The sequence below is a fragment of the Trypanosoma theileri genome (genome assembly GCF_002087225.1).
Source record: "Trypanosoma theileri isolate Edinburgh chromosome Unknown TM35_Tth_2_V1, whole genome shotgun sequence".
In the NCBI taxonomy this organism is placed as follows: Eukaryota; Euglenozoa; class Kinetoplastea; order Trypanosomatida; family Trypanosomatidae; genus Trypanosoma; species Trypanosoma theileri.
The window spans coordinates 1,060,396-1,085,990 of record NW_021639844.1 but is presented as its reverse complement, the minus strand read 5'-3'; the positions used below and the strand labels follow the sequence as shown (position 1 = coordinate 1,085,990).

Here is a 25,595-nt window from a genome sequence, read left to right as displayed (position 1 = left end):
AAGAAGAAGAAAGATATAGAAAAATGGAGAAAATAATAATAACGGTGTCATTCAAAATTTCCTACTTCATTCTCACTCTATGTTTCTCGCCCCAAAGAAGAGACTATACACAAACATGTAAGAGGTTCATATGGCCATGAGGTCGCTTCTTTTTTTTTTTTTTTCTTTTACTTGTATAAGGTCATCGTTTTCTTTTTTTGCTGTCTTCCCTTCAATATTTTATTTTTCCATTGTTTCGTTTTTTTTTCCCTTTTCTTTTGTTTCGCACATTTGCTTTGACCAAAAACATGGGTTAAAGCATGTATTTTACGGATCGAAGAAGAGCGAAAAGCAGGACGACTACTGCAATCACGATCCAGAAACCATATGAATAGACGTATAACGCCTGTAAGTGCTTTAAATAATGTAATATTACTTTTCCCGTCAATTTGCTTTCCCCTATTGTTCGTGTAGAAAAATTGAACCCGACCTCATCATACTTCTTTACCCGGCACTTTACAAAGAGTTCCAGGGCAATTTTGTAGCCAATGGGATTCAAAGCGTCTGCGCCACGCTGAAAGACATCCTTGCGAATGGCGAAGAATCCTGACATTGGGTCACTGAGTGGGGTAAGTGGGCGTGCCAGGAGTCGTGCGCCCCACGAGATGATTCTTCTGTGGAGCGGCCAGTCGCGGTCGACGACGACACCGGCGCCGTAGCGCGTGCCGCAGACGAACTCGACGGTCGGACGCTCGAGGGCGCGGAGGAGACGCGGGGCGTCGGCGGGCGGGTGTTGGAGGTCGGCGTCCATCACGAGGAGAAGCGTCCCCCGGGCGGCGGAGAGGCCGTGGATGACGGCACTGCTGAGCCCCCGCTCGGTTGTGCGGACGGCGATGCTCACGGGGTAGCCCTCGCGTCGCAGCGACTCTACCGCCTCGACAGAGCCGTCCTGCGAGTTGTCGTCCACGATGAGCATCTCAACGGTGTCCGCCGCAAAGCCAGCATCCCGCAGCGCGGCGAAGACCTGCCGCGTGAGCGGCTCAATATTCCCGCACTCCTTGTATGTAGGAACCACTATAGAATACTTAACAGACATTAATCAATCCGGTTCAACTCTTGCCTTCACCCACAGCTGGATTGTCAACAGAAAACAAATTGAACAGAAAAAAAGAAGAAAAAAAGGGGGATTTCAACAAAGGTACACACCTACATACAAAGGCATATATATATATAATACTGTATACCAAAAGTAGTAGATGCCTCTACTATTGTTAAAGAAGTATCTAAGCTTTATTTACCACTCCTAGTTGATCTTTAAAAGATGAATTTCAAAAATTAAAGCGGCGTTCGGTTTAATACCCCATGCGGGAAATCCTCGTTCTCCATACGCGTAGTCACCAGAAAGAGTCAGCTCTGCCTTCTCGCCAATTGACATCTGTAATACTCCCTCGTCCCAACCGCGAATCACTTGTCCAAGTCCTACACGGAATGAGAACTCCTTATTGTCATCTAGCGTTGACCAGAACTTTTTCCTGCCCTCGGCGATGTAACCAGTACAGTGCACCGTCACTTCGTCACCCTTCTTCGGTTTCACACCGTTGCCTTCAAGAAGCACTTTACGCTCAACTCCCATGTTTAGATGATTTTTATGCTCAGTAACACTTTAAAAAAAATATATGTATATACGAAAAAGCGACACCAATAAATCAATCATAAAAAAAAAAAAATAATAATTAACAAAAAAACAGAATAAAAAAAAAAAGAGAAACATTTTTTTCTTAGATGTGTAACAACAAAAATAAACAAAAAAAAAAGAGAACAGTATAAATTTTTCTTATGAAAAGAACTTGGAAACATTTACCCCATTAGTAGAGCAATAGCCCGATATTCATTTACACTGTAATCTCTACCGGGTAAAATAAAACAAAAGTTTTGCTTTTTCTTCCCATGAGCATTGCCACAAGAACAAGTTTAGCAGATGCCCAATTTTGAAAGATACTGAGAAATTTACTTTTTTTTTTTTTTTGCTTCCATGTATTAAATACTCACTTTTCTACTTTCGCATATGAGAATGCAACATGTCTTTCAGTCGATCAATCTCCATCTCCAGTTTTCCGTTACGCACCTGAAGTTTCTGCGTTCTTGACTCCTCAAGAAGAAGCTGTTTGCGTACCTCCTCGCGCTTCTGTGACAACAAGGAAGATGACGCCTGTGCTTGCTGCTGCGTCGATCGAAGTTTCTGCTTCAGGTCTGCCACAGCATCTTTAAGCTCTTCACACTCCTGATGTTTTCTATCAAGTTTGTTCTGTAGTGTGCGTCGCTCAGACTCTAATACTGCAACGCGTTCCCCCCACGATTCTGTTCCCCTTGATGTAGAACCAGAGCGTATAACAGAAAGAAGCAACACTGCATCACGTTCAGAACAAATAAATTCTGGTGAGAGATGTGGAACGATTTGTCGTAGTTCGTACTGCACTTTATCCACTTGCCCATTATCGCTACGACACTCCAATGACGTACCAAGACCAGAATCAGGAGAACACGATCTCTCTACCTTTTTTTCAGATATTTCTGTGGGGTTAACATCACTGTATCGCTCCAGGGATTGCGACGGTCCACCTCGACACCCACACCACTGCTTCTTCAACAAGGCCATCTCCTTCTCTAATCGCAGTAAACGTGCCTCTTGCGAAAATCTAGTGTCATAGGGAGTGGGTTCAGGTAGATCATCATCTTCACCTAAAAACATATATGTCTCACAACCCTAGTGAAGAGGACAACTAAAACAAAAAAAAAAAGGACAAAAAAAAAAGAAAAGAAAAAGCACAGAGATCATTAAAAAACAGAAAAATCGAAGGAGGCATAAACAAAAGTAAAAAAGAAAATAGAAAAAAAAAAAAAAATATGCAGAGAGAACATCAAAGAGTGAAAGACAAGAAAACGAAACGAAAAGGTTCTGTCAGAAATAAGTTGTCAGCCGAAAAAAAAAAACAGCGACACTCACATAAATGTAATATAAATCCTTTCCTTGTCTATTTTTTTTTTATTTATTACGAAGATTCAAGCCGCTTATGCAACTGGCTCTTTAAGATGAGGCAGAAAAAAGACGAAAGAAAAAAAGAGAGAGTGAGAGAGAGCATCTCAATTAACATTCGAAACATGTTGCGCCTGACGTCTCTCTTGTCTTTCTTGCCTCTGGTTTTCGAAGTGCCTGTACCGACGGCGCAAATTATTAATTCGCATCCAGTACTTAGATTCAGTCGTACGATACGAAGACTTCTGAACAACATTGATGTTTTCACCTTTAACAGTACAGTCAAGAGCTGCACGAACAGCAAAAGTACCTGACAACAGATCTGCTGAAACACCATCATGTACAAGCTGACGTGAACGTAGCTTCATGGCAAACAATGGCACAAATCCATCATCCACATCTAGAATAGTCTTCACAAGTTCAGTGGTGGTTGTCTGGTAAACGCCAAGGTAACCGCGCAGTTTAATTATATCCTCTTGTTGTTTAACGGTTCGACGGAAAAGACGCGCCTGAAGCTCTTTACCTTCAGTTCCCTTGTACACACTAGTAGTTATGGGTGGAACAGCAAGGAACTTTGGGCTACACCGATCAAATACCTCACGGAATCGTTCCTCATCACCAGCTGCAAGAAGTTCCTTATCATCTTCAAAGGCTGAGAGTTTTCGTGGTTCCATTAACCAACTTAAATTATCTGGCTGCATACCACCCAATATGCATGAAATAACGTGCATATAAGCACAGTCAAGTTGCATTTTCTCTGAAAATTTGCGATTTCCAACCTTTGTAGATAGACTTAGGCGGAAAACACGACTGGCATCTGCGTAGCGTCGAAGCATAAGGTAGCTGAAACCCACATGGTACAAGAGTGAAACGTTTGCAGGGGCAATAGTTAATAGAACCTGTCTTCCACGACCATAGATATCCAGCGTTTCCAAAGTACTCAATGCGCCATTGTAGTCACCTAGCAGCACATCAATCTTGGCTAGGGTAATAATTCCAAAAAATCCGCACATCCATTGGGCGTGTTTCGCTCCAGGTTTAGTGATTTCATCAGGATTTTCCGTTTGAATAGCTTCCTCAATACCTGATTCAGCAACGACTCTCTGAAGCATTTGTACTGCTTCACTCACCGACCACTCAACTCGTCCTGCAAAACGCTTCTGATAAACCACAGTCATTTGAAACAAAAATTCATCAAATATGTCCCAGAGAAGCCAATTTGGAACATCGCAGCTTCCTGATGGGAGAGCAGTAAAGAGATTGCTGAACGTCTCCCAAGAAGATTTGGCGTCGCTCAATTTCACAGCTCGGTCAGTAAAAAGATGCTTGAAACGCAAAAAGGAGTACAACTGTTCTGCTGTGCGATTCTTAAAGCAATCAGAGACTGCCTTAATACGAAGCGACGGCCATGGGCGGAACTGACCTGGGCCTGCAACATAAAAATTCTGTGTAAAACTTGGGAACTGGTTCTCGTACATATCATGCAGTAAGTTTGTATCCCATGAATCAACTGCCTTATTCAAGGCCCTGAAGAAGGAGTACACCTCATGGGGAATGTCTGACTCAATATCTGGATTGGTTGCCATTTTTTTTTTTTTTTACGTTGCTTTTCTGCACGCAAATATAAACCAATATATTAAAAAGAAAAAATAGAAGAAGAAAAATGAAATAAAATAAAATCAATAAAAATCACTAATAATAAAAACACCAATAATATTAACATTAATAATAATAATAATAATAATAANAATAATAAAAATAATAATAATAATAATAATAATAATAATAATAATAATAATAATAATAATAATAATAATAATAATACCAACAAAAGAAACCCGAGAAAGATATAATGACCCACAAAACCGTTAAAACAGATGTACATTTATACTTGTATTCTGAGTAAAGACACGTGAAGTGCGCTTTTCCTTTCTAACTAACCCCTTTTCGTTCTCTTTTTTTCCCTTCAACATCCTATTTTCAAAATAAATAAATAAATAAATAAATAAATAAAGGGAAACAATTCTCTTCCAATCGTTTTCGTAATACTCGTTTTCTTTTTTTTCTTTTTTTTTTTTTTTCTACGATGATACTTTCTCTTTCTTTTCCTTCTACATACTTATGAAAAACAATATCACTTGATTCGTAAATTAGGGAAGGATAAAACAAGAAAATAACATTTACCTTACCATGGCATCTGTTTCCTTTTCGTTTTATGATTAGAAGAAAAGCAAAAAAAAAAAAATGATAATAATAATTAAAAAAAAAAAAATCCATTCTTTTTTTTTGAATGGCTACATTCTACGACGCATGATAAGGTCACAAGAAAAACTTTTTTTCTTATCAGAGTTTGGCCGACATAAGGGGCTCCAGAGATTTGTAGAGCTCCTCATAGACCCTCCTTCGTTGCTGGTAGATCTTGTGCTGCTGAGCGTCAGGTTGGTGTGTGTGGACGAGCGGGAGGCGTGGAAGAAGTTCCCCAAGCGGGCGTTGTTCGATGGCCACCTGTGCGAGACGTGCAGCTCCGAGTGCGGGCCCGACCTCCGCGCCGCTGCAGTAATCCATCGGCCTGCCCGTCACGTCTGCGAGCATCTGGCGCCAGAAGCGACTGCGGGTACCGCCGCCGATGAGAGTGATGCTCGTCGGCTGCAGACCGCAACGATCAACGGCGTCAATGCCGGCTGCGAGGGCGAAACTAACGCCCTCGAGAACCGCGCGGGCCACCGCCGGTCGCCCGTGCCGCGCCGTCAGTCCAAAGAAGACTCCCTTCGCGTGTGGATTGTTGTGGGGCGTGCGCTCGCCGGCGAGATACGGAAGAAACCAGACGGGGGCTTCGTCAAACCCTTCTGCTCGCTCCGCCTCCGAGACAAACTTCTTCACACTCTCACAACCAGTCATGCGGGCAGCCCAGTCAAGGCAAGACGCCGCGCTGAGAATCACTGACATCAAGTGCCATGAATTAGGGATCGCATGACAGAAACTGTGTACAGCTTCCTTTACATTATAACGGAACTTATCAGATACAATAAAATAAACACCAGAAGTTCCAAGAGATAGCATCGCTTGACCAGGTTTGTATAGACCAGCTCCAACAGCTCCTGCTGCATTGTCACCACCTCCTCCCACCACCGGAACTTCTTTCATCCCCCATTTCTGGGCAACGCATGGTTTTAAGCGGCCGGTAATATCAGTACCCTCGTAAAGTTTGGGCATGTTTCGCCTTGAGAGTCCACATGCGTGTAATAAATCATCACACCAGTCACGTTTTGCCGTATCCATCCACATTGTTCCAGAAGAGTCAGACATCTCCGAAGCAAAATCGCCTGTCATGAGGTATCGCAAATAATCTTTGGGTAGAAGAACCATATCTACCTTCTTAAATACATCAGGTTCATTCTGTTTTACCCATAGTAATTTGCCTGCTGTAAATCCTGGCATCATAAGATTTCCTGTTGTCTTTCGAGAGTGTGGGACCATCTTTTCAAGTTCACGGCATTGTTTGCCACATCGTCCATCACACCAAAGAATGCAGGGGCGAAGGACCTTCCCATCCTTGTCGAGAAGTGTGGCCCCATGCATTTGACCAGAGAGTCCCACTGCACGAACCTTCTTCATATCATGTTTAGATTTGAGAATATCCATCGCTTTATTTGTAGCTTCCCACCAATCTGCAGGGTCCTGTTCATTCCAAAGCGGCTTGGGTCGTGAGACACTTAGAGGCGCTGTGGCAGTATCTATAACAGAGCCATCTGTAGATATGAGTGCCACCTTTACACCAGAAGTGCCGAGATCAATGCCAGCGTACATGATATTTGTCTTAAAACTTGTTATGTGTTGCTATTTTTTTTTTTCTTTTTTGTTCCTTTGGTAATATAAGAAATAGTGATATCACCACGAAGGTGGAATGTGAAACAAATACAAGACAAAACAAAAAGAGCAAGAAAGTAAAACAAAATAAATAAATAAATAAATAAATAAATAATTACACGTTCCCTCAAAAAGAAAAAGGAAAATGATTTACTACTTGGTTACTTCTATCTTACAAGTGTGAAAAAAAAAAAGAACAAAAAACCAGACATCTGTGAACACATTAAAGCTCACATAGACAAAGAGAAACATATACACAGGTGTATATGTTTATCTTTTTTTGTTTCTTACTTTTTTCTTCACGTCTATACTTTTACTGCGAAACGATACGTGTACTTGAGGCAGTTGATCACGTATAACACACCACGGCTATCACCGGAAAGAAGTATCTCGTCAAGTAGCGGTATATCGAGCAAAACCCGTTTTTCTTTTTGCAGAAAAGAAACACACTTTCGGATGTTACGTCGTTTTGCTGCAGGAGCCTTCGCGTGCACTTCAATCGACTCAAGCTCTGTACAACGCCGGCATTCTAAGGTTCGTATGAGGTGTGCTAAAATTACACCATCGGAAAAGAGAAAGCATCGCTCGTGTATATGAAGATTTTTACACGAGAATGAAAAAGAAGTATCCGCAGAAGTGTAATGAAAATCAGGACCAAGTACAGCAATAAGCCATTTCTTTATTGCCTCAATGTCTGATTCCGTATATACTGAGTTATTAAATATTGTGAATGGAAACCCACTCACATATGTCTCGTGATTTGCTTCACATGGCAAAGCTAAAGATGAAGAGGAAGGCCTTTCAGGACGGGCCGATGATAATTTTACAGTGCCGCCGCTTGAGAGTGGTGAGGCAATAACACAACGCGAAACCGTTCGCTCAGGAGTTGTTGAACGTGTACCACCACTACCACCATTATTATTGTTGTTGTTATTACCGCCAACATTATCACCAGGATCCCTCTTGGGGCAACTGGTCAAGAAGGAACTGGGAGGCTTTATTGGCTCATCAAACGCTGTCAAGATTAACTTTTCTTCGGGTAAATCAGAAATGGCGGGACGAGATACATGGGATAAATGTCTCGGTCCCAAGTACGGTACATCTGTGCGGCAAGGGGCACGCCGTCTGGGAGCAGCGCCATTTGCTAACCTCATAATATCCTCTAACAATAATAATATGTACCTTCGGTCACCATAGAAAACATTTTGAGGATCATTAATAAAGAAAAAACTCATTCTTGATGGACAGTACTTCTGCAATTCTATAAATGCTGCTTGAATATTTTCAATACAGTTTGACTTCACCCTTGGATTCCTGTGTACAGTGAGTCGCTTACCGGTAATCTTTTCCACGATATCACACAACACTGTACCATTTGTAAGAAAAGGAAACACGGAAGGAATAAACAGAGAGGGAAATTCCTCTTTTCTAAAACACCATTGCTTTCTATGGGGTGGTAAAAAAGGCGCATTAAGAGCACTTGGGACAACCGCATCATCAGGAGGAAGTTGGTGAGCTATAGGATCGGCAAGAACATCCTGTGAATATAAGAAACCACACACTGCCAACTCAAGAGTACGCATTTTATCAGGGGTGTAACTCTCTGCATAAAGATCCGGCTGCCATGAGAAAGAAGGAGATCTCCAAATATGTATATAATTTGTTGGTAAGCATGAATTTATAATTGTACGTAGTAGTAAAAAAAGTGAACTTGAGTCACCTCTTACGATAACGCTCTCCGGACGTATGAGACGACATTCTCGTGGAATACAAAGTGAAAATAACTTTTCAGCATTTCCCAGTGCATTAAGAGCTACCACATAATTCTGCCGAACATCTTCGATATTTTTAGCTTTTAATGGAACTGTAGTAGTAGTAGTAGTAGTAGTAGTAGTAGTAGTAGTAGTAGTAGTACTATTAGTGAAGATTTCTTTATTTCCCCTAGTACTAAGTACAAGGGACACCAGTCGACGGAGTGCGATACCATTTAGTACATCATCATCTATCCTCTCCTGAAATTCTGTTGGTTCACAACCTACTATATTTAAACGTCTTAAATAATCACGAATCTGTACCTCATCAGATAATAAAAGATTATCCATTGTCTTGAATTTATCCTCCATAACTTCCTTCTGAAAAATGGCAGATTCAGGAGGATTACAATTCAAAACAGGAGAGGTAGTTGTCAAAACAGGAGAATTGGTTGTTCTTTCACGGGTTGGTAATAAAACTGGTACCTTGGAAGATCCTCTTCGTTGATTCCGCACAGATTCAATATCAGGAGACATCTTTCTTTGTACCTCTCTTGTTGTTGATGTCTTTTCAACTTTCTGGAAACTTGTGGAAGCATTCCATGGAGGCTGTTCGATTGGTTTATCAGTATCAGTTAACTGTTGTCTAGGCACATGTTCGATGAGTTGCTGTTGTGCAACAACTCCCTCATTACTATTAACACTACTACCAAAGAATGAAAAACTCGTTAGTGGAGCTGTCGCCATGGGAACAAAATAAAAATTACCACGAGGTTGACGACGACACGAAACAGGATCCATATCTTGTGAATTTAGATCAGATTTTTTCAGTGATAAAATCAAATGGCGTGCAGCTCTAACTGAAAGAGTCCGTTCAGTTTGTTCACGAAGGTCAACAGAACTCTTCATTTGATTCAAATCCACTCGCATCCGCTCTAGCAACTCCAATGTTTCCCGAGTCATAACATCCGTTTCTCCAGCTTCTGTAAGGCGACGTGGTGTAAAATTACAGCCCAAATCAATACTCCCGATTCCTTCTTCCAAGAGACCGTTGATTGAACTCGTCCCATTGTTTTGTCGTGTACTCATTATTTACTTTTGGGTCAATATTTCTCACACCGACATTTCTATCGTAATCAAACGCGGTAAAAAGAAAAAAAAAAAAAAGCAAAAAAAAAAACAAGAAAAAAAAAATTACGATAAATCAGGGTATCCACTTCACATAATGATTTCCAAACAAACACTTTATGAACAAATAGAAATATGGTGAACTTGTATAGACACTACAAGACATAATATATCTGGTTACGAGTGCGTGGAGTCATCCTTATTAGTAGACACCTCGTCTTTATCTGTATCCGATGATGATGATGTACTTGACGTGTCTTCATCACTGTCATGAGTGCATTGACAAAGATTATCAAAGTTGTAATCAAATTGTGTTCCATTTTCCTCTGAGTCTAGTGCCAGTTGGTTGAGGTTAAGGCGATCCGGACGTACAAGTTTGCACGTCGTGCAAAGCATACTAGTAGCATCATAAACAATCTGTTCACGCGTCCTCTTTCGCAAGAAACGATTCCGCTCTTGTCGCTGCTTTCTTGAAAGCATCTCTTGTGGTTTCATTGTAGCGAGGACGGCTGGGCCAACCTGAGTTAACTCACCGTCGAGACTTCGCATATTCGCCAAAAGACTCATCAACTGATCTCGAAAGTCTTCCTTGTCGGTGAAGGCAGCGGCCATCGCGGACACCACCGACTCGGCGTACGCGGCGGCGGCGGTCGGCTCGAACTCCCGCAGTTCGCTGAGAATGGCGGTGAGTTGAGCGATCGCCTTTGCCCGCGTCGCCTCCGGGATGGCCATGGGCGGCAGGGGCTGCGGCTAAGATGAATAAAAATAAAAAAATAAAAAAAGAACGGGGAATGAATAAAACGCAAGAGAAAGAAACAGGCAACAACATGGCGTTCACAACGAAGCAAAAAAAAAAAAAAAAAAAAAATTAGAAGAATATGAATAAGAAACTTAAAATTAATAATAATAATAATAATAATAACATTGATGCCAAAAACAGAATTTAAAAGGTGTACCACAAAAACAAAACAATAATAAAATTTTTCATAGAATGTTCATGACATCGTTGAGGACACCATTTATTTGCTGCAGCATTATCATTGTCATAGCAAAACATCTTCGTACAGCATATATATATATATATCCTCTCTTAGCAATTTTCAAAGTAATAAACAACAAAAAAAAAAAAAAATTGATTTGAACCTTGCAAGAAAAGTTGAGCTGCCTTTATTATCGACGTGCCGCCGCCACAAAAACCCCACACGCCAAAGGACACAATACCATACAAATAATATAATATAAAATCACGTACATAGAATCCCATGACCCTAAAAAGTAGTAACTTACCGCCTCAGAGAAATCATTAAAGGCTCGTGGATTCATCACGAGGTATTTTGAAGAGGGTAACTTTCCTAGTGGAGGGGTTAAAAACGGATTGGACCAATCGAATTCAGTTGATGCTGTTTTCTTCATTTCGTCTTTTATTTGCTTTTCTGCCATTAGTTTACTCTGATCATAATTCACCACTCGAGCAAAATTACGGAAACAGGCAGAACTATCGGGGTGAAGGATGACTGTTACGGTTTCCGGCACCAAGGCAAGATCCTCACACCAAAGATATTTAGCCCAAACCTCTCTAATGGTCTCTGGCCATTCCACAAGCATGACTATTACATGTGTAAGGTGATGCCGTACTGCAATAGTTAATGGATGATGTTTATCATAGTCATAATTGCTATCGCCAAAGTTTTCTAGACAAAGCAACGCTATACGAGCAAGTTCCTTAGAATCCACCACTTCATTCACTACCCAAAAAAGCGGGGCTGGAACACTATTTTCCAAGTGTTTCCTTAGCGTTTCATCATGAAGTATACGTTGCACTTCTTTTACATCATGATCAGATACCGCCTTTTTAAATTGTTCTACTGCATCTCGAACACCAGCATCCGTTTGAGCAGAGGACACAATTTCCGAATGCCACGTCAACAGAAGTAGAAGTAATAGCAGCGTTGTCTGCAAAACACGATAAAGTTGGCCCAGCATAATCCCTTCTTCCGCACAACACTCCACATCCATAATGAAGAAAAATAAAAAAGAAAAAAAAAAAAAAAAACACAAAGCCGAAAAGAAAATAATAAAAGGAAGGGAAAATAAGAAGGAGGTGAGAGTTCCAGTAAAGAAAACAATAAAAAAAAAAAAAAATGCACTAGATATCACAATATTCACATACTATGACAACAAAAAAAATTAAAACTCCAATATGTCTTTTTTTTTCTTTTCAGTATTATATCGTCAATTTTATTTTCTTCAGTAACCTTCTTCGATACGAAACTAAAGTTTCCCAAGTGGAGCATCCGGATCACGAGCAATGAGAGGAGAACACTTTAATAAATACTTTGTTTTCAAGTCAACAGAGTGAGTTTGTGTTAATCCCTTAGAGAGACGTACCAACAGTTCACACAAAACAAATGCAGTTAATCCCCAGACCAACTCACCAGGGAAATCAACTGGAAGCAACGGGGAGAGTCCTGTATCCTCTCTTAATGGTATCACATTTTGTGAAGGATGGGCTTCATTGCAGTAGGTAACTTGAGAGTCACTAGCGAAGAAACACGGAAAATGTGTTGGAACAGGAGATGAGGAAGATATATACTTTAGAAGTCGATAGTGTGTTTGCTCACTATTTAATAATAAACGGGAAAGATGTAGATAATGAATCGATGTCACTTCATTTGGACTCTGACATATTGGAGAGACTGGAGAATTGGCGATTGCAACAAATGGATGTATATACGAATTGCCATCTAAAGATATGATTGGGTGCAGTGAACCCATAACACTATATGCAGAGGCATCAATGCCCACTTCTTCCATTGTTTCTCGTTGCGCTGCCTCTAGATTTGTCTCGCCATCATCAACGGTCCCACCGGGAAAAGACATTTGCCCTTTGTGTCGACGAACTTTCGTCGTTCGCTTTGTAAGAGTAATACATAATTCTTGAAATTCACCTTCCACAGACCCGAGAGGCGGTGAAAGCAACAACAAGACGGCGCTATTTCGTCTTTTATGATGTGAAGAAGAAGAAGTCGTCATTTGCATGGGCAAAAAGCGGTTTCCTGTGTCTAGTCTTTTTAAGTAGAAATGTTCTGGTATTGGCAGTTCATCCAACCTCAGCTGCAGTGCAGTTCTCATCAGTGTCATCCACTCCGCCACTGTGCGGGGAAGTACCTGAACTCCCGCAGTTGCAATCATCCTAACGATGAAACAACTACAAACATCAAAAAAAAAGAAAAAAAAAGCGCAAGAAGAAATAGATTAAGGGGGAAAAAAAAATAGGAAGCATTAACATAATTAAAGGAAGAAAAAGAAAAAAACATCATGACATCATCACTTAAAGTACAACAGTAGCAGTAACAATAGTGCAGAACAACAACAACAACAACAACAACAACAACAACGGAGAGTATCTCAAAACGCAACAAGACAAATTATATAGTCTCGAAAAGAAACGTTGAATTAATCTACTGCCATTTTTCTCACTTTATTTTTTTTTTTTGGTGGATTATTATATATAATGGCAATGGGAGAAATAGTTCCTCCAAAATCACTTCAATTGAAACTAACTTGTCTTTTCTTTTCTCGTTCTCTTTTTTTTTTTTTTGGTATTATTGTGTTTTGTGAAGTTGCTGGTGCAACGCAGCTGCATATATCTCTATGTACATAACGATCAAGTAACTCTAAGATCTCTTTCTTCACATGAATACACACAGACGCAGACTCCTTAGAGGCCCTTGAAAACAACGATCGCTACATAGCCCTTGTGAAACATGTACATCATGTGTTTCATCTCGTATGTGATCTCAAATCCAAACCCTTCACCTATCACACAATGCCATGAAGCACCATATTTTTTGTCCATCTGCTCCTTTATGTGCTTTGCCGCAAGTTCGTAGCTACCCTCATGCTTTTCAATAGCGTTCACCACAATTTCTTTACATTCTGCACGCATTTCTTCCGTCATATCGCTCATCTTTTCCAAAGGATAGTTAAAGGGGGTCACATACTGTCGAATATAATCCAGATTGCAGGGGCCCTCTGCGTCCTTGTTGCTAGCCGCCATCATTATCCTTAAGTATCCTGTTCACGTAATAACTTTGATAAGAAAAAAGAAAAAGAGGTTCAACATAACTTACAACACAAATAATAATAATAATAAGAGGTATGGCTTAGTTAAAAACTAAATGACAGACCGAAAGAAAGAAGAACACAGAGACACACACATACACACAAAAACCATATATATTTATATATATTATGTACAGGGAAAAAAAGACCGTCGCCTCAAGCCATTGTAGCTCCACCAAATTTTACACCTTCATAAGGCTCTCTCTCACTTCCGTCAAGATTGAAGAACGTAATACGGAAAGGTCGAAGCAGCGATACAGGCCGATTTTTAAGCGCCTGTAAAAGTGTACGAATTGCCTGCTCATCAGACAATGTCGCTACATCCTCAACTGGTATTGAAGTCTCGTGGGAAATTCTACCCATTACAGGGTCATGATCTCGCTTGTATGTCAGGCAATTACTAGAAGCTAATTCATCAAATGTCATAACTACACCTGACTGTGCTAGATGAGCAGTGGTAGTCCCAGCACCTCTATCAAGAATCCACGAAAGTAGAGATTGTTCAATTTCTTTAAAACCACCCAAATTAGAAGCTACTAGAAGGGCAACTTCCTTCTTGTCACCACTCGATATGAGGGCCGTATGATTTGGTTGCTGGATTGCAAGGGCTTCCAGCATTTGGCCTGCTGAATTTGGTGCAAGTCTTCGATTAAGTGATTGATTTCGAAATACGTCACTAGTACTCTTGTAAAGACGCAAGAATGAACATACACCGGGTTTCGTCAATGGTGTGTGAAACACTGCGTGATCCATAATAAGATTCCCCCAAAGGGTCACCTGCCGCTCAAATGCCGCAGGAGCTGGTTGCAATGTGAAGAAAGGTGGGAGTTGAAAGAAATTCCAATGACTCACCTCATTTGCCATGTCGTGTATATGTATTTTATTAAATATATATATATATATATTTCCTCCCTTGACGTTATCTGTCCTTTTTCTTTTTTTTGAGTATTCCTTCTTCTTTAATTTGTTTTTGTTTTTATTGTTCCTTTAATCTCAAAAACCTCTGCGATTTTCAGATAAGCAACGTGGGAAGAGAAACCACTTACATAGAAAGGGGAAACAAAATGAAAAAAAAAAGAAGAGACAATGAGAAATGTTACTCACAGGAACCAAAGAACCTGTTTAAAAAAAAAAAAAAAAATGCAAATAACCACATTGTCTTCTTTCATTCTTGAACTTTTTGTTTTTGTTGTTCTTGTTGTTGTTGTTGTTCGTGTTGTTTTTTGTTTTTTTGCATCATCCCTTCTCTTTCCTTTATTTCTTCACTTTTTCTGGCTGCAAAGAAGTAAGAAAAGCTATATTGAAGGAAAACAACACAAACAACAGTAATAATAAAAAGAAAAGACTAGACGTAAAGAAAACACACACACACACACATACACATGTGAACAAACAAACACATGCATGGTTTCTCCCCTACATGGCAATAATGGTGGGCATTACCGCTTAGTGAATGCTCGGCACCAGTTCGACACCGTTTGCCGTGACGGCTTTGCAAATAAAGGTGTCATTGCTGATCACAACACGACGCCGCACTTCGTCGCAGCAGCGCTGCATGAGATCTGCGCCCTCCTGCGCGGTCATGTCGGGGCGCCAGTGGCGGTCGAGGGCGGCGGTGACGAATGAGGCGCCGTAGCCGTGGCAGCCGTACGGCACCTCCTGCAGGGTGCCGAGGTAGTCGAGATAATACAGCCGCGGCCCCACGCCGAAGCCGCCCTCGCCCTCCGCCGCGATCTCGCTGTCGTACTCGTTCTCGTGGCCCGCCTGGGGGGGCACGTCGTAGCCGGCGAGAAGACTGTTCACAAGACACGCCCCATCGCGACTGCGCAGCGACTGCGCGAGGGCATTTCGCATAAATGACGCCACGGCGGCGGTCGTGATGGTGCGTCCGTGTTCCCGCATCCGCTTCAGCGCCATGTTGCACTTAATGTACTCCACAAAGTTCACCCGCGGCCCATTCTCTCCCGCACACGCCACAACTTTGTGGGAGTCCAGTTGTGTCACTTTGTCTTCATGGTCCGTGATCTTGATGTAATAAAACGCATTGAGGCCGGCGGCCGCTACCAGAACAAAGTCCTTGCAGCGAAAGGCAATGGTTGTTTCAGACATACCGTTGTATCGCAATTAACACAATATAATATAAACTATCGTCAAAAAGAAAGAAAGAAAGAACAGGAAATGAGGAAAAGTAATACAAAAAATAAAAGAAGAAACAATAATCATAATCAGAAAGAGAGGAGGGGAAAAAAAAAAGAATTACTCTGCATATATCAGGGGAAAACACAGACACGAGGAATAAACCAAGCATAGAAAAGTAAAGTAAAAAAATTTAAAGCAAAAAATACAAGAAAAAAACAAAAAAAAAAAAAAAACACCGAAATTTCCTCTTATTTCCGGTTCCTTCCTGTATGAGGAGTAGCATCTAATTAAAATACTCCAAACGTCATCACTTAACCGATATACTGGTAGGTTGTACCCATTGACTCATGTCAGCAGCGCTATGATAATAATACGCAACACCATTATCATCAACACATTTTGTAAAAATACCTTGTTTAGTCAACTCTGGTTTTATCCACAACAAGAGTTCCACTTCACTTCCCGTATACAGATGAAGCATGAGATCTACCACAGCACACAAATGTGGGGCTTCAACTTCTGTAATACGAAGAAAACGTTTTCGCATAGGATGTGAGACTATGCGATAAGTCCAAACAAGTTCATCTGCTACACCTTGAACAGATCCACACTGGAGTACCAATTTGTTAATGAAATTCTTCACATCCTCTAGATTCTGATTATATCCTTCTCTTGGCAGCAACATATAGCGTGACACAAACGCCAAAAGAATATTATATGTATCAATATGAATCATAGATCTTAATACTCCATCTTCACCTAATTGAAGATAATTGTTTGTAGAAATTGATATTGTCAAAGATGTAGATTGCTTTAAGTCTGATTTATCTTTCCATATAATTTCTTTTTGAATTGGAGAAAGATTTTTATCTGACTTCTCACTTGTCTCTAATACTTTATGAGATGAGGCAACATTTACGTTAAATTCTTCATGAAGGGTGTCAAGGTAACGACACATGTTTAGCTGCGTTACGTATAGGGCGTCTAGCGTTGTCTTCATGCTAATTTCATTCAAATCAGCTGAAACATGCAACTCTAGGTTTTGATACTCCCCAAGTAATTGTGTAAGAAGAAGCTGTTGTCTCTCCATGGCAAGTTTTAACTCTTTAGTTTTTGTTACCGCAGGTGAGATTACTGGTAATGGTTTGGATGCACCTAACCTCCAAGCCTCATTATGGATAAAACGAAGTGCATTAACGATATATTCTCGTAAATGTGAGAGAAAGGTCTCGGCACGATCACTAATAAGATCCCTTTGTTTTTTAAGATCCTCTAATCCCGTATAATACATTTGTTTCACGGGTTCTAGCAATCTCTGTAGTTCTGTACGAACCATCAGTAATATTTCCTCTGTATTTTGAATATTCTCATTAGAACCTTTCATTTTTTTTCCTTTTTCTTCTTCCTCTCCTTTATCATTATCCTCCTCACTCTTCTTTTTCGAGGATGAATTACTTAACAGATTAGACTCTTTTGCTACAACCGCTTGAAGATTTTCATGTAACTTTTTGTAGAGCAACCTAGTGGTGGAATCATATTCTTCAAGAATTGTATGACGACCCTTTTTCTCTAGTGCTTCTAACTGTTGAATTTTTTCACGATATAAAGATAATAAAAAACTTCGGTAATACTGTTTGGCCATAGTAGAATATTCCTCCTCCAAGTTTTGCCTGCATTTCTGTTCCTCTGACTCCATTTCCACCATTGTACGTCGTGAATAAATTATATGAGCAAACCAGCGATGTTCCTCACCCTCTATTGTATTTCGTGCTTCCTGCTCCTGTTCATTCAAATCTTTGGCGTCTGCCTTATTTAAGTGTGAACTCAATTCTTCGATAAACCGCTTAACGTCACTACCATCATCCGATATGCCTGAAAGTCCATTCTTCTTTCGCCAGTCCTCAAGAGAGGATTGAAAGACACGTTCCCGCTCCTGCTGAACAAGTGAGGGAGCCGCACGCACCCACATTACTGTGCCGTCCCGTAATCGTTCCTTCTGCGGACTGCTCGCCATATCCAATGGGACTGTTGGGCGACAGTACTTTGGCGGCCGCCCCTCCGTTCGGTAAAGTGTGAGGCCGCTCCACTTCTCTACACCGAGTTTGGAGACAAGCAGCGGAATACACATCGTGAAGGTTTTCTGCGGCGGCATCGCAAGGGCAATGCGATCCTCCCACGACCATTCATCACCAATGAGACGCAGCACCACCATTGGTCCTTCCGTAAATAAATAAAAAAAAGAAAAAAAAATTAAAAATCAAAAAATAAATAAAGAATAGATAATCTAACCAGGGGTCGTTACCGAGAGAAAAAGAAAAGTTAAGAGAATCATAAAAGCCTGTATCCCTCTGTGTGTGTGCCTGATATTTATCCAATACCAAGCTGCAATGAGGAGTTAAGACAAAACGAAATGGTAGAGGAACAAAAAAAAAAAAAATACTCTGACCGATAAATGGCATGGACCCATATACACATAATTTCAACCATAGGAATAGAGATTAAACACATAATTTCAACTATAGGAATAGAGATTAATAGATAAATATAAATATGCATGCATTTCTTTCTCTGTACAAAGAAAACAGTACAGATCAGTTAGAGGTCGTTCATCAATCAGTAGAGTTATTTCTACGAAATAGTTGTACAATGCGCTCCCTCAAGGAGCAGATTTCTTCTTCTACTCGAAGCTTTAAAACCTGCAGACCAAGTTCTGTATTAGAGAGGCGTTGCAACTCCTCCTGCAATAAGGCGATGTCTGAAGATTTTAACGTGTGCGTGATGCTATCAGTGATTTCTGCGCATCTTTGATTAACAATAGCTAACTGTCTTGTAATGTGTTCTTTTTCTTGACATAATTTTTCTTTTATTTGTTGAAACTGAAACTCTTCTTCTTCATAGCATTTTTGCCTATCACTTATAGATTGTTTAAGCTTCGCCAGCTTTGTGGATAGCAGTGCGAGAGATTTACCTCCCGAGTGGTTCGACTGTGAAACGTTACGCGTACAGATATTCTCCATCAGTATTAACCCCTTTTCGGAAGCATTTAAACTATTTCCTTTTATTTTTTTCTTTTGTTTTTAATGAATTTAGACGTCATGTAAAGTAGTGAAATCAAAAAAATAGAATTGGTAGTAGGATATGTCCAGAGAGGTGTTTTCAGCTCCAAAAAGGTAGAAAATAAATAGATAAATAAATAAATAATAAAAAGAAAATATACAACACAACCACCCTGAACACCATTTGACATATAAACACCATGTCTATTCTTACTCTTCTTTTTAACTCGGGACGTTACGTTCATTTTTTTAATGTCTCTGCACTGTTCGTATATATATATATATATATGTGGTCTCTTTGTGAATTTCCTTTTTTCCCTCTTTCTTTTGGTCTTTCAAAACCCATTTCTATCTATAGGAGTGTTTATCCCTATAATTGGGATGCTCGTGCCTTACGCCTTAGCTGCTTCTCAATGGCAGTAGCGCACGGTTTATATGACTTACGGTGAATGGAGGAAACACCGTGTTTCTGAACTGCACGCATATGGTGTTCTACTGGATATCCCTTGTTTATTGCAAAATGATATTTGGGATAGAGTGTGTCTAAATAATTCATGATTTCATCACGTGCTACTTTTGCAAGACATGACGCTGCTGCAATAGTTAGGCTACGTTTATCACCTTCTATTATAGGTAATACAAGACCACCTATGCGCATGTCTGATAAAACATTTACCGTCTCCTCTGGGGCACTGTTTCCGTCTACTAAAACTAGAGGTGGTTGAACAGCACTCATATCGAGGAATTCATTTGTATCATCTAATTCAATGTTTGATGGTACTTGATAACGTTTAAGATGATCATGGGATACGGCAATACAATAGCGAGATAAGAGATATTGTGCGATGGAACAATGTTTCGGTCTTGGTGCCTTTTCAAAAGAGAAACGTGTATCACTTAACATACGCCAAACAGCAAGGCATGAACGATGCATTGTGTGCATTGAAGCTGCAAAAATATTGGCAGTATCAATGTATGTATGATTCGCTATACCAATAGACCACAAATAGAGATAATTACCATAAACATTACCACCATGGTATGAAATTAAATATGGTGTTTGCATTGAAAGAAGTTTCTTAAATGACAATTTTTGCAGTTTTGTATGCGAGGAGGACCGTTTGGTCAAGGCATTATCAGGAGCTGAATCACCAGCTGCATGATGAACTAGAAATGATTTATCCGCCACCAAGTCAAATAAATTTTCATACCCCGTGATATTTTTAAACACTACATTTCGTTGAGACTCTGAAAGAGACTTACTATCAAATATCTGAAACTGCTCCTTGTCATTATAAAGTCCGTGCAGGTCGTTGTTAAAGCTGGATGTAGGAATGCGGCAGACGGCGGCCCCCACCACCGGACCGGCGAGAGGCCCACGGCCCGCCTCATCGCAGCCGATTGTGAGATGTGTCTCCTTCACACTGCGGCGCAGCACTACACCATTTCGCCGCACACGCGCCGCTGCAGCTGTTGTCTGCTGTTGTTGTTGCTGATGTTGATGTCGTTGCAATTGCAATTGTTGTTGTTGTGCCCGCACGGCGGGGGGTGGGGGGAGAAGGCCGTCCACGAACAGTTGGTAGCCAACCATGTCGAGCGTGCCATCCAGTGTGGGGGCGCCGTCTACGGTGTGGCGCGGCGGCAACTGCAATTCCCGCAGCGTAAGCCGCCCAGTACGAAGTACCGGTGAGCAGCGAAAACCAAGAGCACGCACAGACGCCATTATATATATATATATATATATATATATATACTTATTTATATATAGATATAAAGGCAAAGGCAGAGAGGGTGAGAAAAGAGAAAACAAGTTTCCTCCCACCGTTCCTTTCTTCACACACACTCGTACACAGTAGCCTATATATAATGTACATTTCATGTATACACAGAAATACAAGTAGTAAAGAAGAGAAAGGGGAACGATTAAAAAAAAAAAAAAAAAAAGAACAGAGCAAAATAAATGGTCACCAGTAAAAGAAAAAAAAGCATAAAATTAAAAAATAATTCAAAGAGAAAAAAAAAAAGCAAAAAAAAAAAAAAGAAAATAACAATAACCCCTGAATATTCACTTCTTCATTTTTGTTTTGTTTTGTAGATGTATTTTTTTTTTGTTTTTTCCTTTTTTGGAAGGTTGAGGGGAGAAGAGAAGGGGGAGTTGAACTTTTTTTTTCTTTTCTGATACTTCCAATGATCCTTCATAGTCTGGTGAAAGAATGCCTGCTGTCACTGTCTCCATAAAGACGTTGTCTCATCTTTAGTATGTGTGGAACAATTTTGTATGGATCGGTGGCAATGTATGTGCTTCCAAAGTATTCCAGTGCTCCTGTATCAGCCCGGGAATCAAATGCGCTTCCTCTGTCAATAACACGCATGAAAGCAGGAATATCACCCAAATGATAATCGCCTGATTTACCAAATGGAGGATAAGAAAGAACAAAACTAAGAGAATGTACATCAGCAGCATCACGAAGTGTCATTAAAGCAATAGCAATGGCTCGGGCAAATGAAGGACTTTCAGGATCTTTACAAAGCACAAAGAGTTCTTTCTCTTTGCGTGGACAAATATTTGATAGAATTACGCAGTCACCTACTGATACGGATAAACCAATCATATCATGTAAAAAAACAATATCATTCCAATAACTAGATTTGTTTATTTTAGAGTAAAAAGCTGCAGCACGAAGAAGTTGTTCGGTACCAGAAAAGTAATGATATCTTGTTAAAGCCATCTGTAGATGTAAATGAATTTGTGATGCAGAAGCTTTTTTGCCAATATCACAGATAATATTAGGATAAATGTGAAGAGGATCTTCACTGTGAACTTTCTTAAACCACTTGTGTGAAACAGTGATAATATCGGCAATAACTTCTTCATCAAAAGCTAGGGGATTGTGAGCATTAGTTATGATAAGACCATGCCATTTACTTAATTTGGCCACATTTGATGCAGTGTATGAATAATTTCCTGTTATTCGACCAAATATATCTTCTGCAGTTCGCACTTTACTACAAAAATCACATGTAGCCTCTCCACTTCCATCTGTGTATAACTTCGTTACGGCAAGCTTCTCTGCCGTGTTTGAACCACCACTACCGCCACCAGGTCTAAAACTTCGAATGTTATTAAAAACTGCGTTCTCACCAGTAACACGATTCCACACTTCAATAATGCGCTGAGTTTCTATAGCCTGCAACAACTGTTCCTTTGTACCGCCGTAGGCGGAGAACATCGCCATGGCCTTTGAACGAAAGGAGGCGGGAACAGACATCCGCGCCGCATCGCTGTGCACATCGAATATCATCGCCAGCGCATCCCGCACCTCTGGGCGGTAGGAGAGCACATCAGAGAGAGACTGCATAGAATCAATCCGCTCATCCACACGCACACTCGCGCGGTCCGGCACGGCGGGAAGTACCGGTGAAGCGGAGAGAACAAAACAAACAACAACTAATACGCAGAGGAACACAAGAAGACAGAGACGTCCATGACGCGTGCGTGATAATACAGAAGAGTGCAACCGGAGAAGTTTCCGGAAACGTGACTGTGCATGCCCTACCATCTTTAATACACCAGAGATAAACGAAAGTAAAAAAAAAAAAAAAAAACAGGAATTAGAAGAATGAGAAAATAAAAGACCCAGTACAGAAATAAAAAAAGGAGAAAAAAAAAGAAAAAAAAAGAGATTTCATATTCAGAAAACTCAAATGGTAAATAGTTGACATAAATATATNTATATATATATATATATATATATATATATATATATATATATATATATATATGCCCATAAACTTTATTTGCAGAAATTATCTTTTTCTTTTTCCTTTCGTTTCTCTGCCTTAACACGTGATTGAGCAAATGGTAAACAAAACAAAAAAAGGTATATCATCAGTGCTTACTAGATTCAAGGTACTACAGCGCCTTTGGACGTTTGTCAGAAGCGAGAACCTTAAATCGGCGTTTGATAGTGATGCGGTGGCGGCTGTACTTATCATCTGGGCTAAACCGTGCGGGGTGTGCGCTGAGTGTTGGCTTTCCTTCAGGGTCCATCTTCTTCAGCGTGTATTGACGCTTGCCGTCCACAATGTATACTTGTAAATGCATGGGATTAAATGTATAAACCCTTATCACCTTCTTTTTCCTTTTTCTTTGATGTGTCTTCTACACCTATTGTTAGAATCATTATTGATATTTTAAATGTCAATACAGTTACATGGAGAAAAAGAAAGATGTTCAGATAAGGGTAAAAAAAAAAAAAAATAAATAAATAAATAAATATGACATCCAAAGATCAAAAAAATAAAAGATCAACCATACGATATAAAGTGATGAGAGATGCTAAAACACCCACTCCCTCCGCCACCCCCTAACAACAACAACAACAACAAAAAAAAAACGGTTAAGTAGATAACATAAATGTGTACTTAAATGAATAAATACGTACATATAGAAAAACCTATATATACACTGTTTTATTTGCATGTGTCTTTCTGTAAATACGAGGAGAAGGAATATTATTTTACCGGTGGTAGTGTCACTACACGCAACACGCTCCAATTGAAAGATAAGTAAAATAAATACCACGACGCACAGATACACACAAACAAAGAAAAAAAAGCAAAGACAAGACTCGGGGACGATGCATTTAATATTTTGTACTGCAAACTCAACTAATGCCATACAATGGCAACAGAAGAGAAAAAAAAGGGTATGTGCAATTGAACGGCTACAACGAGATAGAAACAAAGAAAAAGAGAGTGAAAAACAAAACAGAACACGACTTTGTCTTTTTCATAGGAATAATAGGAAAAAACTGCAACATGTGTTACCTACATCTTTTTTTTTTTTCCTCCTCCTCCTGGTTACATCAAAAAAGATATTATCTGCAATAATACCCATAACTATAATAGCATTTATTCCGAGACTCTATAGAAAAACAAAAAACTGCAAAAAAGGACGTGAAATAAGTGAGAAAAAGTAATAAGATTCTCATCAGTTTTCTTCTTTTTCCCTCTTCGTTCGTTTCTCGTAGCATCGTCTTTATTCTGTACTGAGGGAAGGAAAAAGGAAGAGTATGGGAAAAAGGGGGGAAAGGGGACGGTTAACTATGTCTATCAATATACCTCGTAACCAACCTAGTAAATATATACATTTGATGAACTAGTAACCTAGTAAGATGATATGACCTTTGCCCGTTCAGATAAGTGAGCTCGTAGCAATTTAAAATTGCGTAACACGCTAGTGATGTAACACACATTGTCAAGAACAGCGTAAAAGACTGAGAGAGGTAGAAACGCCGTCACCCGTGTTGTTGGTGGTTCTTTCTGTTTCTGTTGACGTTGCTGTTGCTGTTGCTGATGTTCTTCTTCTTCTTCTTCTTCTTCTTCTTCTTCTTCTTCCTCTTCCTCTTCTTGTTGTGGCGGCGGAGGTTGAACGGAGCGTCGGATGTGGCTGTAGAGCGCTGCGCGTAGTTCGCGGCGGAGCAGTCGCTCTGGCAGGCGGCCGGCGGTGTTGAAGTCGACGGCGTCTCCCCCGCGGCCGGCGGTCTGCCGCCAGTACGATTCCTCCACCGACGCCCGCAGCCGGCGGTAGTTGAGCTCCACGCGGGCATCGACGGCCATCGTGTGCCGCCGGAAGAGCCGTTGGGCCGCCACGAGTTTTTTCCTCCAGCGACGGAACTCCACCAGCGGCCGCACCAAATCTGCCCGGAGATAAGAGAGAATAACATCAACCGCCATATCCTTCACTCGACTCTGGCGTCGCGGAGGTGAATCCGCAACAGATGGAGCAACCACAGTAGGTTGGCTGAAGCGATGTTTAAGGTGCGAAAAAAGACGCCAACGGGGAAGAAATAAATTTCGTAGTGTTTCAAGTGCAGACTCCTCTGTTCTATGATTCGCATCTACATTTGCCACTGTTTGTTCAGTCGAGCTCACGAGGGAAATATCGTCACTCATTCTCTTTGGGATAATATCACGGTTTACACCATGCACTTCGTTTACCTCATTCACCTCATTAGTATGGCTCTCTTGCGCCCGCTTTGTGCGAAGGTGACTAATTGATGGTAACATGAGCACATCTCGACGAAGGGAGTCCTTCCAGTGAACCACAGTCCCCGGTTTTTGCACCACACGTGCAGCAACTTTCCTGTTAAAACAAGTAGGTGGAACAGTGAATTTCTGATTCAAAAGTGGTAAAAGGAGTGAGGCAGACTCACTGAATTCTGCAATACTTCTGCGGACAGACGATCTGGTACTTCCCAGATCATGAGTGTGCTTCATTTTTGCCATTTCATCTTCATGGGGTCCACTGGCAATGTACCGACGAGATCTCCGTCTCTCTTCCATTTCCTTCACGCTTTCTATACGTGAAGTTAGTCAAGTAAGAAAATAAAAGAGAATAAACAAATATACAAACAGTTCCTTTTTTTTTTCTTTTTTTGACTCTTTACTAAGAAGAATACTCACATATAAATATAGATAAGCACATAAAGACAAAAAAAAAAAAAAAAAAAA

At 40.5% G+C, this 25,595-nt stretch overlaps 17 protein-coding genes across 17 annotated transcripts; all 17 read right to left on the bottom strand.

Moving 5' to 3' along the window:
• Positions 1–292: 292 nt before the first annotated feature.
• Positions 293–1,075, bottom strand: TM35_000025230 (dolicholphosphate-mannose synthase; the record flags this gene model as incomplete). The annotated part of the gene is made up of 1 exon (XM_029021841.1): positions 293–1,075. The coding sequence occupies one exon, from the start codon at positions 1,073–1,075 to the stop codon at positions 293–295; it is 783 nt and encodes a 260-aa protein (XP_028887263.1).
• A 207-nt stretch (positions 1,076–1,282) lies between these two features.
• Positions 1,283–1,612, bottom strand: TM35_000025220 (putative peptidyl-prolyl cis-trans isomerase; the record flags this gene model as incomplete). The annotated part of the gene is made up of 1 exon (XM_029021840.1): positions 1,283–1,612. The coding sequence occupies one exon, from the start codon at positions 1,610–1,612 to the stop codon at positions 1,283–1,285; it is 330 nt and encodes a 109-aa protein (XP_028887262.1).
• Positions 1,613–2,032: 420 nt separating this feature from the next.
• Positions 2,033–2,728, bottom strand: TM35_000025210 (uncharacterized protein; the record flags this gene model as incomplete). Its single annotated transcript, XM_029021839.1, has 1 exon — positions 2,033–2,728. One exon carries the CDS (start codon positions 2,726–2,728, stop codon positions 2,033–2,035), a length of 696 nt encoding a protein of 231 aa, XP_028887261.1.
• Positions 2,729–3,120: 392 nt separating this feature from the next.
• TM35_000025200 (eukaryotic translation initiation factor 3 subunit L) lies at positions 3,121–4,599 on the bottom strand (the record flags this gene model as incomplete). Its single annotated transcript, XM_029021838.1, has 1 exon — positions 3,121–4,599. The coding sequence occupies one exon, from the start codon at positions 4,597–4,599 to the stop codon at positions 3,121–3,123; it is 1,479 nt and encodes a 492-aa protein (XP_028887260.1).
• Positions 4,600–5,356: 757 nt separating this feature from the next.
• On the bottom strand, positions 5,357–6,820 carry TM35_000025190 (xylulokinase; the record flags this gene model as incomplete). The annotated part of the gene is made up of 1 exon (XM_029021837.1): positions 5,357–6,820. One exon carries the CDS (start codon positions 6,818–6,820, stop codon positions 5,357–5,359), a length of 1,464 nt encoding a protein of 487 aa, XP_028887259.1.
• Positions 6,821–7,185: 365 nt separating this feature from the next.
• On the bottom strand, positions 7,186–9,720 carry TM35_000025180 (uncharacterized protein; the record flags this gene model as incomplete). Its single annotated transcript, XM_029021836.1, has 1 exon — positions 7,186–9,720. The coding sequence occupies one exon, from the start codon at positions 9,718–9,720 to the stop codon at positions 7,186–7,188; it is 2,535 nt and encodes an 844-aa protein (XP_028887258.1).
• Positions 9,721–9,936: 216 nt separating this feature from the next.
• TM35_000025170 (uncharacterized protein) lies at positions 9,937–10,491 on the bottom strand (the record flags this gene model as incomplete). The annotated part of the gene is made up of 1 exon (XM_029021835.1): positions 9,937–10,491. The coding sequence occupies one exon, from the start codon at positions 10,489–10,491 to the stop codon at positions 9,937–9,939; it is 555 nt and encodes a 184-aa protein (XP_028887257.1).
• A 438-nt stretch (positions 10,492–10,929) lies between these two features.
• On the bottom strand, positions 10,930–11,775 carry TM35_000025160 (uncharacterized protein; the record flags this gene model as incomplete). Its single annotated transcript, XM_029021834.1, has 1 exon — positions 10,930–11,775. The coding sequence occupies one exon, from the start codon at positions 11,773–11,775 to the stop codon at positions 10,930–10,932; it is 846 nt and encodes a 281-aa protein (XP_028887256.1).
• Positions 11,776–12,030: 255 nt separating this feature from the next.
• TM35_000025150 (MutT 8-oxo-dGTP pyrophosphohydrolase-like protein) lies at positions 12,031–12,951 on the bottom strand (the record flags this gene model as incomplete). The annotated part of the gene is made up of 1 exon (XM_029021833.1): positions 12,031–12,951. The coding sequence occupies one exon, from the start codon at positions 12,949–12,951 to the stop codon at positions 12,031–12,033; it is 921 nt and encodes a 306-aa protein (XP_028887255.1).
• A 529-nt stretch (positions 12,952–13,480) lies between these two features.
• On the bottom strand, positions 13,481–13,819 carry TM35_000025140 (putative dynein light chain; the record flags this gene model as incomplete). The annotated part of the gene is made up of 1 exon (XM_029021832.1): positions 13,481–13,819. The coding sequence occupies one exon, from the start codon at positions 13,817–13,819 to the stop codon at positions 13,481–13,483; it is 339 nt and encodes a 112-aa protein (XP_028887254.1).
• Positions 13,820–14,040: 221 nt separating this feature from the next.
• Positions 14,041–14,748, bottom strand: TM35_000025130 (putative dolicholphosphate-mannose synthase; the record flags this gene model as incomplete). The annotated part of the gene is made up of 1 exon (XM_029021831.1): positions 14,041–14,748. One exon carries the CDS (start codon positions 14,746–14,748, stop codon positions 14,041–14,043), a length of 708 nt encoding a protein of 235 aa, XP_028887253.1.
• Positions 14,749–15,330: 582 nt separating this feature from the next.
• Positions 15,331–15,993, bottom strand: TM35_000025120 (proteasome beta 2 subunit; the record flags this gene model as incomplete). The annotated part of the gene is made up of 1 exon (XM_029021830.1): positions 15,331–15,993. The coding sequence occupies one exon, from the start codon at positions 15,991–15,993 to the stop codon at positions 15,331–15,333; it is 663 nt and encodes a 220-aa protein (XP_028887252.1).
• A 337-nt stretch (positions 15,994–16,330) lies between these two features.
• Positions 16,331–18,235, bottom strand: TM35_000025110 (uncharacterized protein; the record flags this gene model as incomplete). The annotated part of the gene is made up of 1 exon (XM_029021829.1): positions 16,331–18,235. The coding sequence occupies one exon, from the start codon at positions 18,233–18,235 to the stop codon at positions 16,331–16,333; it is 1,905 nt and encodes a 634-aa protein (XP_028887251.1).
• A 397-nt stretch (positions 18,236–18,632) lies between these two features.
• Positions 18,633–19,040, bottom strand: TM35_000025100 (uncharacterized protein; the record flags this gene model as incomplete). Its single annotated transcript, XM_029021828.1, has 1 exon — positions 18,633–19,040. One exon carries the CDS (start codon positions 19,038–19,040, stop codon positions 18,633–18,635), a length of 408 nt encoding a protein of 135 aa, XP_028887250.1.
• Positions 19,041–19,449: 409 nt separating this feature from the next.
• TM35_000025090 (ribonuclease HII) lies at positions 19,450–20,802 on the bottom strand (the record flags this gene model as incomplete). The annotated part of the gene is made up of 1 exon (XM_029021827.1): positions 19,450–20,802. One exon carries the CDS (start codon positions 20,800–20,802, stop codon positions 19,450–19,452), a length of 1,353 nt encoding a protein of 450 aa, XP_028887249.1.
• A 472-nt stretch (positions 20,803–21,274) lies between these two features.
• TM35_000025080 (uncharacterized protein) lies at positions 21,275–22,639 on the bottom strand (the record flags this gene model as incomplete). Its single annotated transcript, XM_029021826.1, has 1 exon — positions 21,275–22,639. The coding sequence occupies one exon, from the start codon at positions 22,637–22,639 to the stop codon at positions 21,275–21,277; it is 1,365 nt and encodes a 454-aa protein (XP_028887248.1).
• Positions 22,640–24,248: 1,609 nt separating this feature from the next.
• Positions 24,249–25,427, bottom strand: TM35_000025070 (uncharacterized protein; the record flags this gene model as incomplete). The annotated part of the gene is made up of 1 exon (XM_029021825.1): positions 24,249–25,427. One exon carries the CDS (start codon positions 25,425–25,427, stop codon positions 24,249–24,251), a length of 1,179 nt encoding a protein of 392 aa, XP_028887247.1.
• Positions 25,428–25,595: the final 168 nt, after the last annotated feature.